A 15,696-nucleotide genomic window follows, 5' to 3' on the forward strand; every position below is an offset into this window, starting at 1 on the left:
ATGACGAGAGTGTCAGTCATGCAGTGAAAACATGGCTAGAAATTACAATGTAATCAATACCCTTAGCTGCATACAGGCGTTGATATAAGTCAACGGGGACAGTTGAAAATATGTGCCCCTAGTGGGACTCGAACCCAGGGTCTCCTGCTTACATGGCAGACACTCTGTCCATCTGAGCCACCGGGGACACACAAGATAGCGCGACTGCAGGGAGGGATATATATATATGAAGGTGTGCTAGAGATAAATCCCTGCAGTCGCGCTATCCTGTGTGTCCCCGGTGGCACAGATGGACAGAGTGTCTGCCATGTAAGCAGGAGACCCTGGGTTCGAGTCCCGGTAGGGGCACAGATTTTCAGCTGTCCCCGTGGTGGAGACTACGTAGAAAAATAGCACGTGGACAAGACAAGTTTGTGTACATTGTCACCAAATTCTGACTCTTAACAATAAATATGTTCTGACAAAAAAAAAGAAAAAAGTGGGGCATTACTTGTTGAACGACCCTCGTATTTTCATCTGAGGCGGTTCCAGTGACGAGTGTGTAAGTTTGCATTGAAGCTGTCACCAGCAATCGAACCGAATTCCAGCACGGTTAAAAGCAGTCAGCTACGTAAGGAGATTACTTTATGTACGCAACAAATAGCCGTATTAACTTAAGCTTCATGTATAACTAACGGCTTGTAATTTCTTTCATTTGTAGTTAGTCTGACGATATTATGATTCATCGTCATCTGTCTTGAGTGAGTCACCGTATCACTTTCATTTTATTTCTTCTGTCAATACATAGTTGCTTCTATTGTTCTTGGTCCATACGTTCGTAGCGTTTTTGTCCTGCACGTTGGTATTCCGGTTGCTATGGGTTTATTTATCGACTACCATTTTTTTCCTAGTTCACTATTGCTATTTGAATTTACGTACTGTTATTGTTCATTTTGAGATAGTGAGTGCAGCTGTGGACGCTAGAAAATCGATTGACACGTGTGGAAAAAGGGAAAATTTCCTACATTTTCTCCTGTATGAGTTCAATAGAGCAGTGACAGCACCGGAGGTAATAGGATCACCAACTTTTCTAAACGAAAATAAGGGAGATTCTTATATCCTTGACAAAAAATAAGGGAGATTAATAGCGCGGCAAAATTTCGCCAAAAATCAAAGCGGTATTTGTAAAAGTAGACTATTTATTTACACATCATAATTACTTATATATATTTTGCAACAGATTTTGCCTTAGCCAGTAGTTTTACATTATTTTTAGCAAATTCAAAGAATTCACTACACGAATAATGAAAATTCATTACAACTTGTAGTTCAGATTTGTGCTACTTCTGTTCCTTACATCAGTCCACTTATTATTCATAAAAGAAAATACTCTCTCAGTGTGAGCATTACTTCCTGGTATACTCATAACAAAACAAACCAGCTTACCGAAGTTTCCAAAATTAACATTATTTGATTTCAAAGTTGTAAAAAACTGTATCCATTTCTGGCTAACACTACCATTTAAAGAGACAGCACATTTAACTGCATCATGAGAACTACAAAACTCCTCATATAATTCATCTTCATTACTACAGTCCAGCTTAAGGTATTCTACAATTTCATCTATGTCACTCAATGTCAATTCCCTTTTTAGGCATAGTGGGAATAAACTCTTTAAACTATTATCAAATTTACTACCTAAGTAAGAATATAAACAATCATAGAATTCAATGATTTTTAGACATAGTGAGATTAAACTCTTTAAACTATTATCAAATTTACTACCTAAGTACGAATATAAACAATCATAGAATTCAATGAAGTTGTTCTCACCACTAGATTTCAAATTTAAATCAAGAACAGAGGCTAATAATTTATGAGTACCACTACCAAAAACCCTATCTTCCTTTCTCTGTCTAATTTTACTAATTAGTAAGTTTACAGCTTCATGAGATTCCATAATACTAAGGTCTGAATTCTCCAAATACTTTGCTTTCTAAATGTAAACATTTCGTGTATTCCCAAAAAAACAAATATAAGCTTGAAAAATTGTTTCTACTTCTGCATTTTCATTGCAAAAATACTTTTTCAGAACATTAGGACAGTCTGATTCATCTACGCTTTTAAATTAGCTTTTTATAGGCTCCCACCTCCTAGGTAGCCAGAAACACTTGCGCCGTGTTTGGGGATAACACCACTGGACAGAAAAAGGCAACAAAATGGTTTCTTCGTTTTAAGGAGGACGTTTTTGATATAAGTGACTCTCCACGTTCAGAAAGACTCATAACGATGGTTTAAACGCGTCAGTCAACTATGATTCACGTCAGCGTACTAGGGAACTAGCAGATGCGATGAACTGTGATCATTCCACCATCTTGCGACATTTGCGTGCAATGAAGAAGGTTCAAAAAATCCGGATGCTCTGAGACAAAATCACAAAAGTCAGCAGATGGCCATGTGTGTATCTCTGCTTGCTCGTGAACATCACCGACCGTTCCTATCCTGTATCGCTACTGTGTGTTTAAGCTCACATAAGAAAAAGAAAGGAATGGTTGAGCCCTAACAAAGCAGCAACTGGCCGTACAAAGATGTGAGTGCATCCACAAAAGAAGAAACGCTATCTATTTGGTGCAACAGCGACGGTTCGGTGCACCAGGAATAGCTCGCGCGAGGTATAACCCTCACTTCTGAAATTTATGGTCAACAACTGAGATGTCTTGTAGGCTTAGTCCAAGAACAATGACCAGTAATACTGCGTGAAGTAATGCTACTCCATTCAGTAGACTGACAAAAAACACTGTACAAGAGCTGGGCTGGGAAGTCATTTCTCACCCACCTTATTCGCCTGATCTTGCACCCTCAGATTTTCACCTCTCTCTAGCGGACATCCTTCAAGGACCCTCCTTCCTGGATGAAAATGGGCTCAGAACATTTCTCGGCGAGTTCTTCGTCTCAAAACTACGAAATGTCTACAGTCGCGGAATTGAAATGTTACCCCAGTGTTGGCAGACTGTTGTAAACAGGGCAGAAGAATATCTTATTGGTGACTGAAGTCTCTGTTATGTGCACGTGCTGTGTTTACTGTTAATATGTTGGGTTGTTACATAAGTTCGTAGCGTTTTTCCATAAATTTAATAAATAATATTATACTGTGATACTGACAAGGGGGAGAACGAAACAACAATAAACTCACTGAAGACTAAGGACTCTCATGGATATGATGGAGTGCCTAACAGAATATTAAAGTACTGTGTTGCACATGTTAGCCATGTACTTACCCATATTTGTAATTCATCTTTTAGGAATGGTCGTTTCCTGAACCATTAAAGTACTCAGCAGTAATGCCGCTTTATAAAAACGGAGAAGGGATAACGTAGACAATTTTAGACCTATTACTATCCCATCAGTGATTGCTAAAGTTATGGAAATGGCTGTGTATTTAAGGATAATTGATCATTTTGTATCACATAATTTGGAATCAAATGTACAGTTCGGCTTTAGAAGTCGTTTAACAACTGAGATTCCTATATTCTCTCTTGTCTGTGAGGTACTTGATGAGTTAGACAAAAGGTTTCGAACGATAGGCAGATTTTTTGATCCAACTAAGAAGTTTGATTGTGTTGATGCAAAATATTGCTCCAGAAGTTGGACCACTACAGAATACAGGCAGTAGCTCACAATTGGTTCACCTCTTACTTAACAGCAAAAGCTCGTTATTCACAGTGTCGAGAATGGCTGTTATGTAGGGTCTCAGTGGAGTACCGTCAAATGGGGGGTGCCCCAGGGATCAGTGTTGGAGCCACTCCTGTTCCTTATTTATATAAATGATATGTCCTCTAGTATTACAGGTAATTCTAAAATATTTCTGTTTGCTGATGACACTAGCTTGGTAGTAAAGGATGTTGTGTGCAACATTGGCTCGCTTTCAAATACAGCAGTTTATGACCTACGTTCATGGCTTGTAGAAAATAAACTAACGCTAAATCACAGTAAGACTCAGTTTTTACAGTTTCTAACACATAACTCAACAAAACTCGACATCTTAATTTCACAGAATGGGCATACGATAGTGAAACTGAATAGTTCTAATTTCTAAGTGTCATGTCCATTGGGGCCCAAAAAGAATAGCGGTGCTACTGCGGTTGCTATACTGGAGATGTTAGTGAAACAGATTGGCAACCTTTTGGGCACCTCAGGCATGTCTGCAGGCTATCTGGCTCTCTCACATCTCACTGTCACAAACTCGACCTGTCGCTGTAACGTAATGGATGGACGCCAGGTGCCAGCGCAAGCCCCACAGAGGTCGAGACTACCGAGGGATCGATTCGCGTCCGCCACACACGTGACCAGAAAATAGTGGCGCGGGTATTCCGCCGCCAGCAACTATAAAGGTCAACTCCAGCATCATCCACAACAACTATCATTAGCCGTCCTTGTATTGGCTGACCAAGTGCAGTAGGTATCGAACTCCATCCCACAAACTGACATTTAGCACCTGTACAACACTATGCATGCACATCTGAATGATTACATTCAAGATTCTGGCAGTTACACTGGTTATTAATGTACTAGCATCTCGCATTTCTCATGCCATATCATGCGCTTAAGGACCTGGAATAGCAGTTTAATAGAATGGACAGTGTCTTGATGGGATGTAATAAGATGAACATCAACAAAAGCAAAACGAGGGTAATGGAATGTAATCGAATTAAAGCAGGTGATGCTGAGGGCGTTAGGTTAGGAAATGAGACACTTAAAGTAGCAGATGAATTTTGCTGTTTGGGGAGCAAAATACGCTACTGGCCATTAAAATTGCTACACCAAGAAGAAATGCAGATGGTAAACAGGTATTCATTGGACAAATATACTATACTAGAACTGACATGTGATTACATTTTCACGCAATTTGGGTGCATAGATCCTGAGAAATCAGTACCCAGAACAACCGTCTCTGGCCGTAATAACGGGTTTGATAGGCCTGGGCATTGAGTCAAACAGAGCTTGGATGGTGTGTACAAGTAGAGCTGCCCATGCAGCTTCAACACGATACCACAGTTCATCAAGAGTAGTGACTGGCGTATTGTCACGAGCCAGCTGCTCGGTCACCATTCACCAGACGCTTTCAGTTGGTGAGAGATCTGGAGAATGTGCTGGCCAGGGCATTTTATATATCCAGAAAGGTCGGTACAGGGCCTGAAATATGCGGTGGTGCATTATCCTGCTGAAATGTATGGTTTCACAGGGATCGAATGAAGGCTAGAGCCACGGGTCGTAACACATCTGAAATGTAACGTCAACTGTTCAAACTGCCGTCAATGCGAACAAGAGGTAACCGAGACGTGTAACCAATGGCAACCCATGCCATCACGCCAGGTGATACGCCAGTATGGCGATGACGAATACACGCTTCCAGCCAAACACGGATGTGACCATCATGATGATATAAACATAACCTGGATTCATCCGAAAAAATGACGTTTTGCCATTCGTGCATACAGGTTCGTCGTCGAGTACACCATCGCAGGCGCTCCTGTCTGTGATGCAGGATAAGCGCAGCCGTGGTCTCAGGGCTCATACTCCATGCTGCTGCAAACGTCGTCGAACTGTTCGTGCAGATGGTTGTCTTCAGAACGTCCCCATCTGTTGACTCAGGGATCGAGACGTGGCTGCACGATCCGTTACAGCCATGCGGATAAGATGCCTGTCATCTCGACTGCTAGTGATACGAGGCCGTTGGGGTCCAGCACGGCGTTCCGTATTACCCTCCTGAACCCACCGATTCCATATTCTGCTAACAGTCATTGTATCTCGACCAACGAGAGCAGCAATGTCGCGATGCGATAAACCGCAATCGCGATAGGCTACAATCCGACCTTTATCAGAAACGTGATGGTACGCATTTCTCCTCTTTACACGACACATCACAACAACGTTTCCCAGCCAACACCGGTCAACTACTGTTTGTGTATGAGAAATCGGTTGGAAACTTTCCCCATGTCGGCACGTTGTAGGTGTCGCCATCGGCGCCAAGCTTGTGTGAATGCTCTGAAAAGCTAATTGTCTGCATATTACAGCATCTTCTTCCTGTCAGTTAAATTTCGCGTTTGTAGCACGTCATCTTCGTGCTGTAGCAACTTTAATGGCCGGTAGTATAACTGATGATGGTCGAAGTAAAGAGGGTCAAAATTTAGACTGGCAATAGCATGGAGAGTGTTTCTGAAGAAGAGAAATTTTTTTAACATCGAGAATAGATTTGTCAGGGAGTCTTTCCTGAAAGTATTTGTATACAGTGTAGACATGTATGGAAGTGAAACATGGACGGTAAATAATTTAGACAAGAAGAGAATTGAAGCTTTCGAAATGTGGTGCTGCAGAAGAATGTTGAATATTAGATGGGTAGATCACGTAAGTAATGAGGAGGTACTGAATAGAATTGGGGAGAAGAGAAATTTGTGGCACAACTTGACTAGAAGAAGGGATCGGTTGGTAGGACATGTTCTGAGGCATCAAGGGATCACCAATTTAGTATTGGACGGCAGCGTGGAGGGTAAAAATCGTAGAGGGAGAGCAAGATGAATACACTAAGCAGATTCAGAAGGATGTAGGTTGCACTAGTTACTCGGTGATGAAGAAACTTCCGCAGGACAGGGAAGCACAGAGAGCTGCATCAAACTAGTCTCTGGGCTGAAGACCACAACAACAACAACAACATAATGGGCTTAAATTTACCTGCGATCTTGCAATGTTAACCACTGAAATGCGTTACATAGCCAAATCTATTCCCAAAATTTCATTGTTCTACATTACCTATTTTTTGGTGTTGTAATTTTTTTCCGTCACTGTACATCGATTGTAGGTAAACGAGATGAAAGGGGCTAAACAGCCGAACAGACAGACGGACAAAAAAATCATTGCTGGCACTGAAAGACTTAAGTATCTGTTTTCCCGCACGCTGTTAGAGAGTAGAGCGGTAGAGAAATAATCTGGAGGTGTTTCGATGAACCCTCTGCCATGCACTTCACTGTGAATTGGAGATAAGTCACAAAGGCGTAGATGTGGATGTTGCAGTGGCTGTGCGGAAGTGGTTCCAACTGATAGAGTAGCGTGGAGAGCTCTAAGGACAGAAGACGACAACAAGAACACTGGCCATAGCTGCGGGTTGCCGCAGGAGCGCCGTCAGAACACGGGGACGTGAAGAGTTTTCTTGCTCTGCTACTTACCCGCATCCATGCTTGCCCGCCGCCGTCGCAGAGTGCCGCCGGGACAGAGGGCAAACGGGAGTCCCTTTGTCCTGCCGTCACCAGGCCGGCCTTATCTGTCGAGGGCGATGACAGTCAGATCCTGAGATAAAAGAATGCAGCCACTTTGCTGCATACGCCACAAAGTCAGCACAAGTGTTTTCGCCCTTTCGCGCGTATAATCACGGCAAGACGACGTTCAGAAGTCGTTTCGTCACAACAATCGACTTGGCATATTTAATTTATTTTTAATTTCATTACTCGCCTGACTGGTTTCGATGTGGTCCGCCACGAATTCCCCTTACTTGCCAACGTCTTCATCTCAGAGTAGCACTTAAACCCAAAGTTCTCAATTATTTGTCAGATCTCCATCTGGCCACTAAAATTGCTACACCACGAAGATGACGTGCTACAGGCGCCAAATTTAACCAACAGGAAGAAGATGCTGCCATATGCAAATGATTACCTTTTCAGAGCATTCACACGAGGTTGGCGCCGGTGGCGACACCTACAACGTGCTGGCATGAGGAAAGGTTCCAACAGATTTCTCATACACAAACAGCTGTTGGCCGGCGTTGCCTGGTGAAACGTTGTTGTGATGCCTCGTGTAAGGAGGAGAAATGTTACCATCACGTTTCCGACTTTGGTAAAGGTCGGATTGTAGCCTATCGCGATTGCAGTTTATCGTATCGCGACATTGCTGCTCGCGTTAGTCCAGATCCAATGACTGTTGGCAGAATATGGAATCGGTGGGTTCAGGAAGGTAATACGGAACACCGTGCTGGATTCCAACGGTCTCGGATCACTAGCACTCGAGATGACAGGCATCTTATCCGCATGGTTGTAACGGATCGTGCAGCCACGTCTCGATCCCTGGGTCAACAGATGGGGACGTTTGCAAGATAGCAACCATCTGCATGAGCAGTTCGACGACGTTTGCAGCAGCACGGACTATCAGCTCGGAGACCGTGACTGCGGTTACCCTCGACGCTGCGTCACAGACAGGAGCGCCTGCGATGGTGTACTCGATGACGAACCTGGGTGCAAGAATGGCAAAACGTAATTCTTTCGAATGAATCCAAGTTCTGTTTACCGCATCGTGATGGCCGCATCCGTGTTTGGCGACATCGCGGTGAACGCAGATTGGAAGCGCGTATTCGTCATCGCCATACTGGCGTATCACCCGACGTGATGGTGTGGGGTGCCATTGGTTACACGTCTTGGTCACCTCTTTTTCGCATTGACGGCACTTTGAACAGTGGACGTTACATTTCAGATGTGTTAATATCCGTGGCTCTACCCTCCATTCCATCCCTGCGTAACCCTACATTTCAGCAGGATAATGCACGACCGTATGTTGCACGTTCTGTACGGGCCTTTCTGGATACAGAAAATGTTCGACTGCTGCTCTGGTCAGCACATTCTCCAGATCTCTCACCAATTGAAAACTTCTGGTCAACGAAGGCCAAACAACTGACTCGTCACAATACAGTAGTCACTACTCTTGATGAACTGTGGTATCGTGTTGAAGCTGCATGGGCAGCTGTACCAGTACATGCCATCCAGGCTCTGTTTGAATCAATGCCCAGGCGTATAAAGGCCGTTATTACGGGCAGAGATGGTTGTTCTTGGTACGGAATTCTCAGGATCTATGCACCCTATGTCCGAAGAATATCCGTTTATCATCTGCATTTCTTCTTGGTGTAGCAATTTTAATGGCCATTAGTATATATGAATATTCTCCAATTCATACTTAAGTGCCTGCCAGAGGGATCATGGAATCGCTTTTTCACTATTTCTCTACTGTACGATTCTGTAACAGCGTGTTCTACATCTACATTTATACCTACATAGATACTCCGCAAGACACAGTTTGCCACGTGGCCGAGTGTAAAATGTACCACTCTTCCACTCGGAATTAGAGTGAGCCGAAAACGACTCTCTATATACCTGTATATTTGCCATAATTTCTCGTATCTTGCCTTCTTGGTCCTTAAGCGCAATGTATGTTGGTTACACTAGAATCGTTCGGCAGTCAGTTGCAAATTCTGATTCTTTAAATTTTCACAGTATTGTTCCTGGAAGAGAATGTCGCCTTCTCTCCGGGGATTACTATTTCAGTCACCAAAAAAACAAGCACTCCGCCTTCAGGCCACAAGTGGGCCATCGGGACCATCCGACCGCCGTGTCATCCTCAGTTGAGCATGCGGATAGGAGGGGCGTGTGGTCAGCACACCACTCGCCCGGTCATTATAATGGTTTTCTGTGACCGGAGCCACTACTATTCTGTTGAGTAGCTCCTCAATTGACATCACGAGGCTGAGTGAACCTCGAAAAATGGCAACAGCGCATGCCGACGGGGTCACCCATCCAAGTGCCGGCCACATCTGAAAGCGCTTAAGTTCGGTGATCTAACGGGAACCGGTGTATCCACTGCGGAAGGGTTGTTCCTGTATTTCAGTCCCCAAAGCATCTCCGTAACACCTATGTGCCACTCGACCTTACCGGTTACAAATCTAGCAACCCGCTTCTGAACTGCTTCAATGTCTTACTCTGATCTGATCTGATACGGATCCGAAACACTCGAGCAGTACTCACGAGTAGGTCACACCAGCGTCCTATATGCGGGCTTCTTTACAGATGAATCACAATTACTTAAAATTCTCCCAATACACCAAAGTTGACCATTCGTCTACCCTACCACAGTTCTCACATGCTCGTTCCATTTCTTATCTCTTTGCAACATTACGACCAAATATTTAAACTACTTGACTGTGTCAAGCAGAACACTAGTAAAACTTAAACCGAACATTACTGGTTTGTTCTTCCTACTCATCCTCATTAACTTAGGTTTTTCCACTTTTAGTGCTAGTTTCTGTTTATCAAGCCAATTGGAAATTTTGTAAAGTCGTCTTGTATCTTCCCACAGTCAGTCAACTTCGACACCTTACCGTACACCACGGCATTATCAGCAAACAACTACACACTGCTGCACACACTGTCCACCAAATACTTAATGTATACAGAGAACTACACCTGTCCTACCACACTTCCCTGGTGCACTCCTGACGATATACTTGTATCTGATGAACACTCGCTGTCGAGGACAACATACTGGGTTTTATTACTTTTTTTTTCGGTCATCATTCTACTGACTGGTTTGATGCGGCCCGCCACGAATTCCTTTCCTGTGCTAACCTCTTCATCTCAGAGTAGCACTTGCAACCTACGTCCTCAATTATTTGCTTGATGTATTCCAATCTCTGTCTTCCTCTACAGTCTTTGCCCTCTACAGCTTCCTCTAGTACTATGGAAGTCATTCCCTCATGTCTCAGCAGATGTCCTATCACCCTGTCCCTTCTCCTTATCAGTGTTTTCCACATATTCCTTTCCTCTCCGATTCTGCGTAGAACCTCCTCATTCCTTATCTTATCAGTCCATCTAATTTTCAACATTCGTCTATAGCACCACATCTCAAGTGCTTCGATTCTCTTCTGTTCCGCTTTTCCCACAGTCCATGTTTCACTACCATACAATGCTGTACTCCAGACGTACATCCTCAGAAATTTCTTCCTCAAATTAAGGCTGGTAATTGATATTAGTAGACTTCTCTTGGCCAGAAATGCCTTTTTCGCCATAGCGAGTCTGCTTTTGATGTCCTCCTTGCTCCGTCCGTCATTGGTTATTTTACTGCCTAGGTAGCAGAATTCCTTAACTTCATTGACTTCGTGACCATCAATCCTGATGTTAAGTTTCTCGCTGTTCTCATTTCTACCACTTCTCATTACCTTCGTCTTTCTCCGATTTACTCTCAAACCATACTGTGTAGTCATTAGACTGTTCTTTCCGTTCAGCAGATCATTTAATTCTTCTTCACTTTCACTCAGGATAGCAATGTCATCAGCGAATCGTATCATTGATATCCTTTCACCTTGTATTTTAATTCCACCCCTGAACCTTTCTTTTATTTCCATCATTGCTTCCTCGATGTACAGATTGAAGAGTAGGGGCGAAAGGCTACAGCCTTGTCTTACTCCCTTCTTAATACGAGCACTTCGTTCTTGATCGTCCACTCTTATTATTCCCTCTTGGTTGTTGTACATATTGTATATGACTCGCCTCTCCCTATAGCTCACCCCTACTTTTTTTCAGAATCTTGAAGAGCTTGCACCATTTTATATTGTCAAACGCTTTTTCCAGGTCGACAAATCCTATGAACGTGTCTTGATTTTTCTTTAGCCTTGCTTCCATTATTAGCCGTAACGTCAGAATTGCCTCTCTCGTGCCTTTACTTTTCCTAAAGCCAAACTGATCATCACCTAGCGCATTCTCAATTTTCTTTTGCATTCTTCTGTATATTATTCTTATAAGCAGCTTCGATGCATGAGCTGTTAAGCTGATTATGCGATAATTCTCGCACTTGTCAGCTCTTGCCGTCTTCGGAATTGTGTGGATGATGCTTTTCCGAAAGTCAGATGGTATGTCGCCAGACTCATATATTTTACACACCAACGTGAATAGTCGTTTTGTTACCACTTCCCCTAATGATTTTAGAAATTCTGATGGAACGTTATCCATCTCTTCTGCCTTATTTGACCGTAAGTCCTCCAAAGCTCTTTTAAATTCCGATTCTAATACTGGATCCCCTATCTCTTCTAAATCGACTCCTGTTTCTTCTTCTATCACATCAGACAAATCTTCACCCCCATAGAGGCTTTCAGCGTATTCTTTCCACCGATCTGCTCTCTCCTCTGCATTTAACAGTGGAATTCCCGTTGCACTCTTAATGTTACCACCGTTGCTTTTAATGTCACCAAAGGTTGTTTTAACTTTCCTGTATGCTGAGTCTGTCCTTCCGACAATCATATCTTTTTAGATGTCTTCACATTTTCCCTGCAGCCATTTCGTCTTAGCTTCCCTGCACGTCCTATTTATTTCATTCCTCAGAGACTTGTATTTCTGTATTCCTCATTTTCCCGGATCATGTTTGTACTTCCTCCTTTCATCAATCAACTGAAGTATTTCCTCTGTTACCCATCGTTTCTTCGCAGCTATCTTCTTTGTACATTTTATTACTTAAGAAGCCTTATAGCACATCTGTGGACCTTCTCCATATGCTCATACCTTCCTTAACAGCCTGCAATGGGGCATCGTGTCAATTGCTAGGAACAAGAAACCTCCCTGTTGCCCTTCACCCATAGTTCGCACTATATAAAGTGAGAAAAGGGCAAGCTGAGTTCCGCACAAGAGATGCTTTCTAAAGCCATGCTGATTCGTGGATACAGGCTTCTCGCTCTCCAGAAAATGTATGTTCGAATTGGGAACACGTTCAAGGATTCTTCAGGAATCCAAAGTTAGGGATATTCGTCTGCAATTTTGTGGCTCCTTTGTTTAACCCTTCTTACACACAGGTGTCTTCTGCCCTTGGGACTTTCCTCTTATGCTATGGCAACGGTCATTTCTCCCTATGTAGGTGGGCGCCAACAAAATACACTCCTGGAAATGGAAAAAAGAACACATTGACACCGGTGTGTCAGACCCACCATACTTGCTGCGGACACTGCGAGAGGGCTGTACAAGCAATGATCACACGCACGGCACAGCGGACACACCAGGAACCGCGGTGTTGGCCGTCGAATGGCGCTAGCTGCGCAGCATTTGTGCACCGCCGCCGTCAGTGTCAGCCAGTTTACGGAGCTCCATCGCAGTCTTTAACACTGGTAGCATGCCGCGACAGCGTGGACGTGAACCGTATGTGCAGTTGACGGACTTTGAGCGAGGGCGTATAGTGGGCATGCGGGAGGCCCTGTGGACGTACTGCCGAACTGCTCAACACGTGGGGCGTGAGGTCTCCACAGTACATCGATGTTGTCGCCAGTGGTCGGCGGAAGGTGCACGTGCCCGTCGACCTGGGACCGGACCGCAGCGACGCACGGATGCACGCCAAGACCGTAGGATCCTACGCAGTGCCGTAGGGGACCGCACCGCCACTTCCCAGCAAATTAGGGACACTGTTGCTCCTGGGGTATCGGCGAGGACCATTCGCAACCGTCTCCATGAAGCTGGGCTACGGTCCCGCACACCGTTAGGCCGTCTTCCGCTCACGCCCCAACATCGTGCAGCCCGCCTCCAGTGGTGTCGCGACAGGCGTGAATGGAGGGACGAATGGAGACGTGTCGTCTTCAGCGATGAGAGTCGCTTCTGCCTTGGTGCCAATGATGGTCGTATGCGTGTTTGGCACCGTGCAGATGAGCGCCACAATCAGGACTGCATACGACCGAGGCACACAGGGCCAACACCTGGCATCATGGTGTGGGCAGCGATGTCCTACACTGGCCGTACACCTCTGGTGATCGTCGAGGGGACACTGAATAGTGCACGGTACATCCAAACCGTCATCGAACCCATCGTTCTACCATTCCTAGACCGGCAAGGGAACTTGCTGTTCCAACAGGACAATGCACGTCCGCATGTATCCCGTGCCACCCAACGTGCTCTAGAAGGTGTAAGTCAACTACCCTGGCCAGCAAGATCTCCGGATCTGTCCCCCATTGAGCATGTTTGGGACTGGATGAAGCGTCGTCTCACGCGGTCTGCACGTCCAGCACGAACGCTGGTCCAACTGAGGCGCCAGGTGGAAATGGCATGGCAAGCCATTCCACAGGACTATATCCAGCATCTCTACGATCGTCTCCATGGGAGAATAGCAGCCTGCATTGCTGCGAAAGGTGGATATACACTGTACTAGTGCCGACATTGTGCATGCTCTGTTGCCTGTGTCTATGTGCCTGTGGTTCTGTCAGTGTGATCATGTGATGTATCTGACCTCAGGAATGTGTCAATAAAGTTTCCCCTTCCTGGGACAATGAATTCACGGTGTTCTTATTTCAATTTCCAGGAGTGTATTTTCAAAGTCGGAGGAAAACGTTGGCGTTTGAAATTTCATGAAAAGATTTCGCTGCTACGAAGAATGTCTCTGTTTTTATGATTTCCACCCTAACCCGTGTATCATACGCGTGACACGCTCTCTCCCCTATTTCGCCTTTGAACTCCTTCGAATTGCTCTGCCAATCCAGTCTATTGAGGATCCCATACTGCACAGCAGTATTCTGGAAGAGGACGAACAAGCGTTTTAGGGGCAGTCACTTTAGCAGACCTTTTGCATCTTCTAAGTGTTCTGCTTTACCTTCCCTACAACATTATCTATGTGACGGTTACAATTTAAGTTGTTCGTAAGCGTCATCTCTGATGTTTAGTGGAATTAACAGGCTTTAGATCTGTGTGATTTATCACATAACTGAAATCCAACGGATTCCTTTTAGTACTCGAGCGGATGGCCTCACAGTGTTCTTACTTAGTGTCAGTTACCACTTTTCACACCTTACACATACCTTGTGTGAAGCAGTTTGGAATTGGTTTTGTTCTTCTGATGACTTTACTGGATGGCAAATGACAGCATCCACCGTCTGTGTCTTCCACTACAGTTTTCACTCTCTACAGTTCCCTCTGATAGTGGGGAAGTTATTTCCAGATTTCTTAATTCTGTCACTGTTCTTCACCTATTAGTATCCTCGTTGACAGTGTGGAGAACATCATTATTCTGTACCTGTCCACCTGATCTTCAACATCTTTCTACAGCAGCACATCTCAAACCCCCCCTTCAGCCTGATGTCAACATCTTATCACTGTCTTCTCCCACTTGCAATTGGCTTAAGACACCACATGGCATCACATCTTCGGTGCCCTACAGGGGTCGAGTCTCTGGGCCCATTCCCGATTTTTGTTGGGAACTTCTTGTCTCACCGTATTTTCTGGGTTGAACTGGCTGCTTCCCACGGTAATTACTCCCCCGCCCCCCGCCTCCTCGTTCCCTCCTACATGCGCAGTTTTTCCCACCGGGATCTGTATCGAGTGTGCCCCTTTTCCTATTGTTTATCTATGGTCTAGCTGCAGTTGTTGGGGTCTACAATGTCAGCCTCCTTGTATGCTGACGACTTTTGAATCTTGTATTTCTCCTCATCTAAGTGTTTCTGAACGCTGACTGGAAGATGAATTACTACAGGCGCAGTCCTGGGCTCTCACCCAGGGTTCCAGTTTTACGCAGACAAGTCTCTTGCACTTAAGTTGTAGTTGTACTGCCCATCACCAACCATAATTCTACATCAAGGTAAAGTTCGCAACATGACAAGTTCTTATCTCTTTTTGGGATTCGTTTCCGAATTCCAGTTGATGTCGCTTCCCCATCTTCGACAACCTAAGCGAACATTCTGGTCAGATCTTACTACTTCTCACTATCTCAGTAACACCAGCTGTGGCACAGACCATTCTACAAAGCTCTGATTCTGTCCTATCCTGATTACTGTAGCCTTGCATGTGGCTCAGCATCGCTTTCAACGTTGCAGATGCTGGACTCAATACAATCTTGTGAGTTTTGACTTGTGACCGGTGTTTCTCAGAACAGCCCACTGAACAACATACT

General features: G+C 44.6%; 1 protein-coding gene across 1 annotated transcript in view; it reads right to left on the reverse strand.

Annotated features, from left to right (window-relative positions):
• Positions 1 to 7,274, reverse strand: part of LOC126293755 (synaptic vesicle glycoprotein 2B-like) — a 157,184-nt gene extending 149,910 nt beyond the window's left edge. Inside the window, exon 1 of the mRNA XM_049987106.1 lies at positions 7,200 to 7,274. Within this exon, the coding sequence (XP_049843063.1) occupies positions 7,200 to 7,209 (10 nt within the window). The 5' untranslated portion in view covers positions 7,210 to 7,274. The remainder of the gene's footprint in view (positions 1 to 7,199) is intronic.
• Between the last annotated feature and the right edge of the window lie 8,422 nt (positions 7,275 to 15,696).

This window comes from Schistocerca gregaria, chromosome 10 (genome assembly GCF_023897955.1).
Source record: "Schistocerca gregaria isolate iqSchGreg1 chromosome 10, iqSchGreg1.2, whole genome shotgun sequence".
Classification (NCBI taxonomy): domain Eukaryota; kingdom Metazoa; phylum Arthropoda; class Insecta; order Orthoptera; family Acrididae; genus Schistocerca; species Schistocerca gregaria.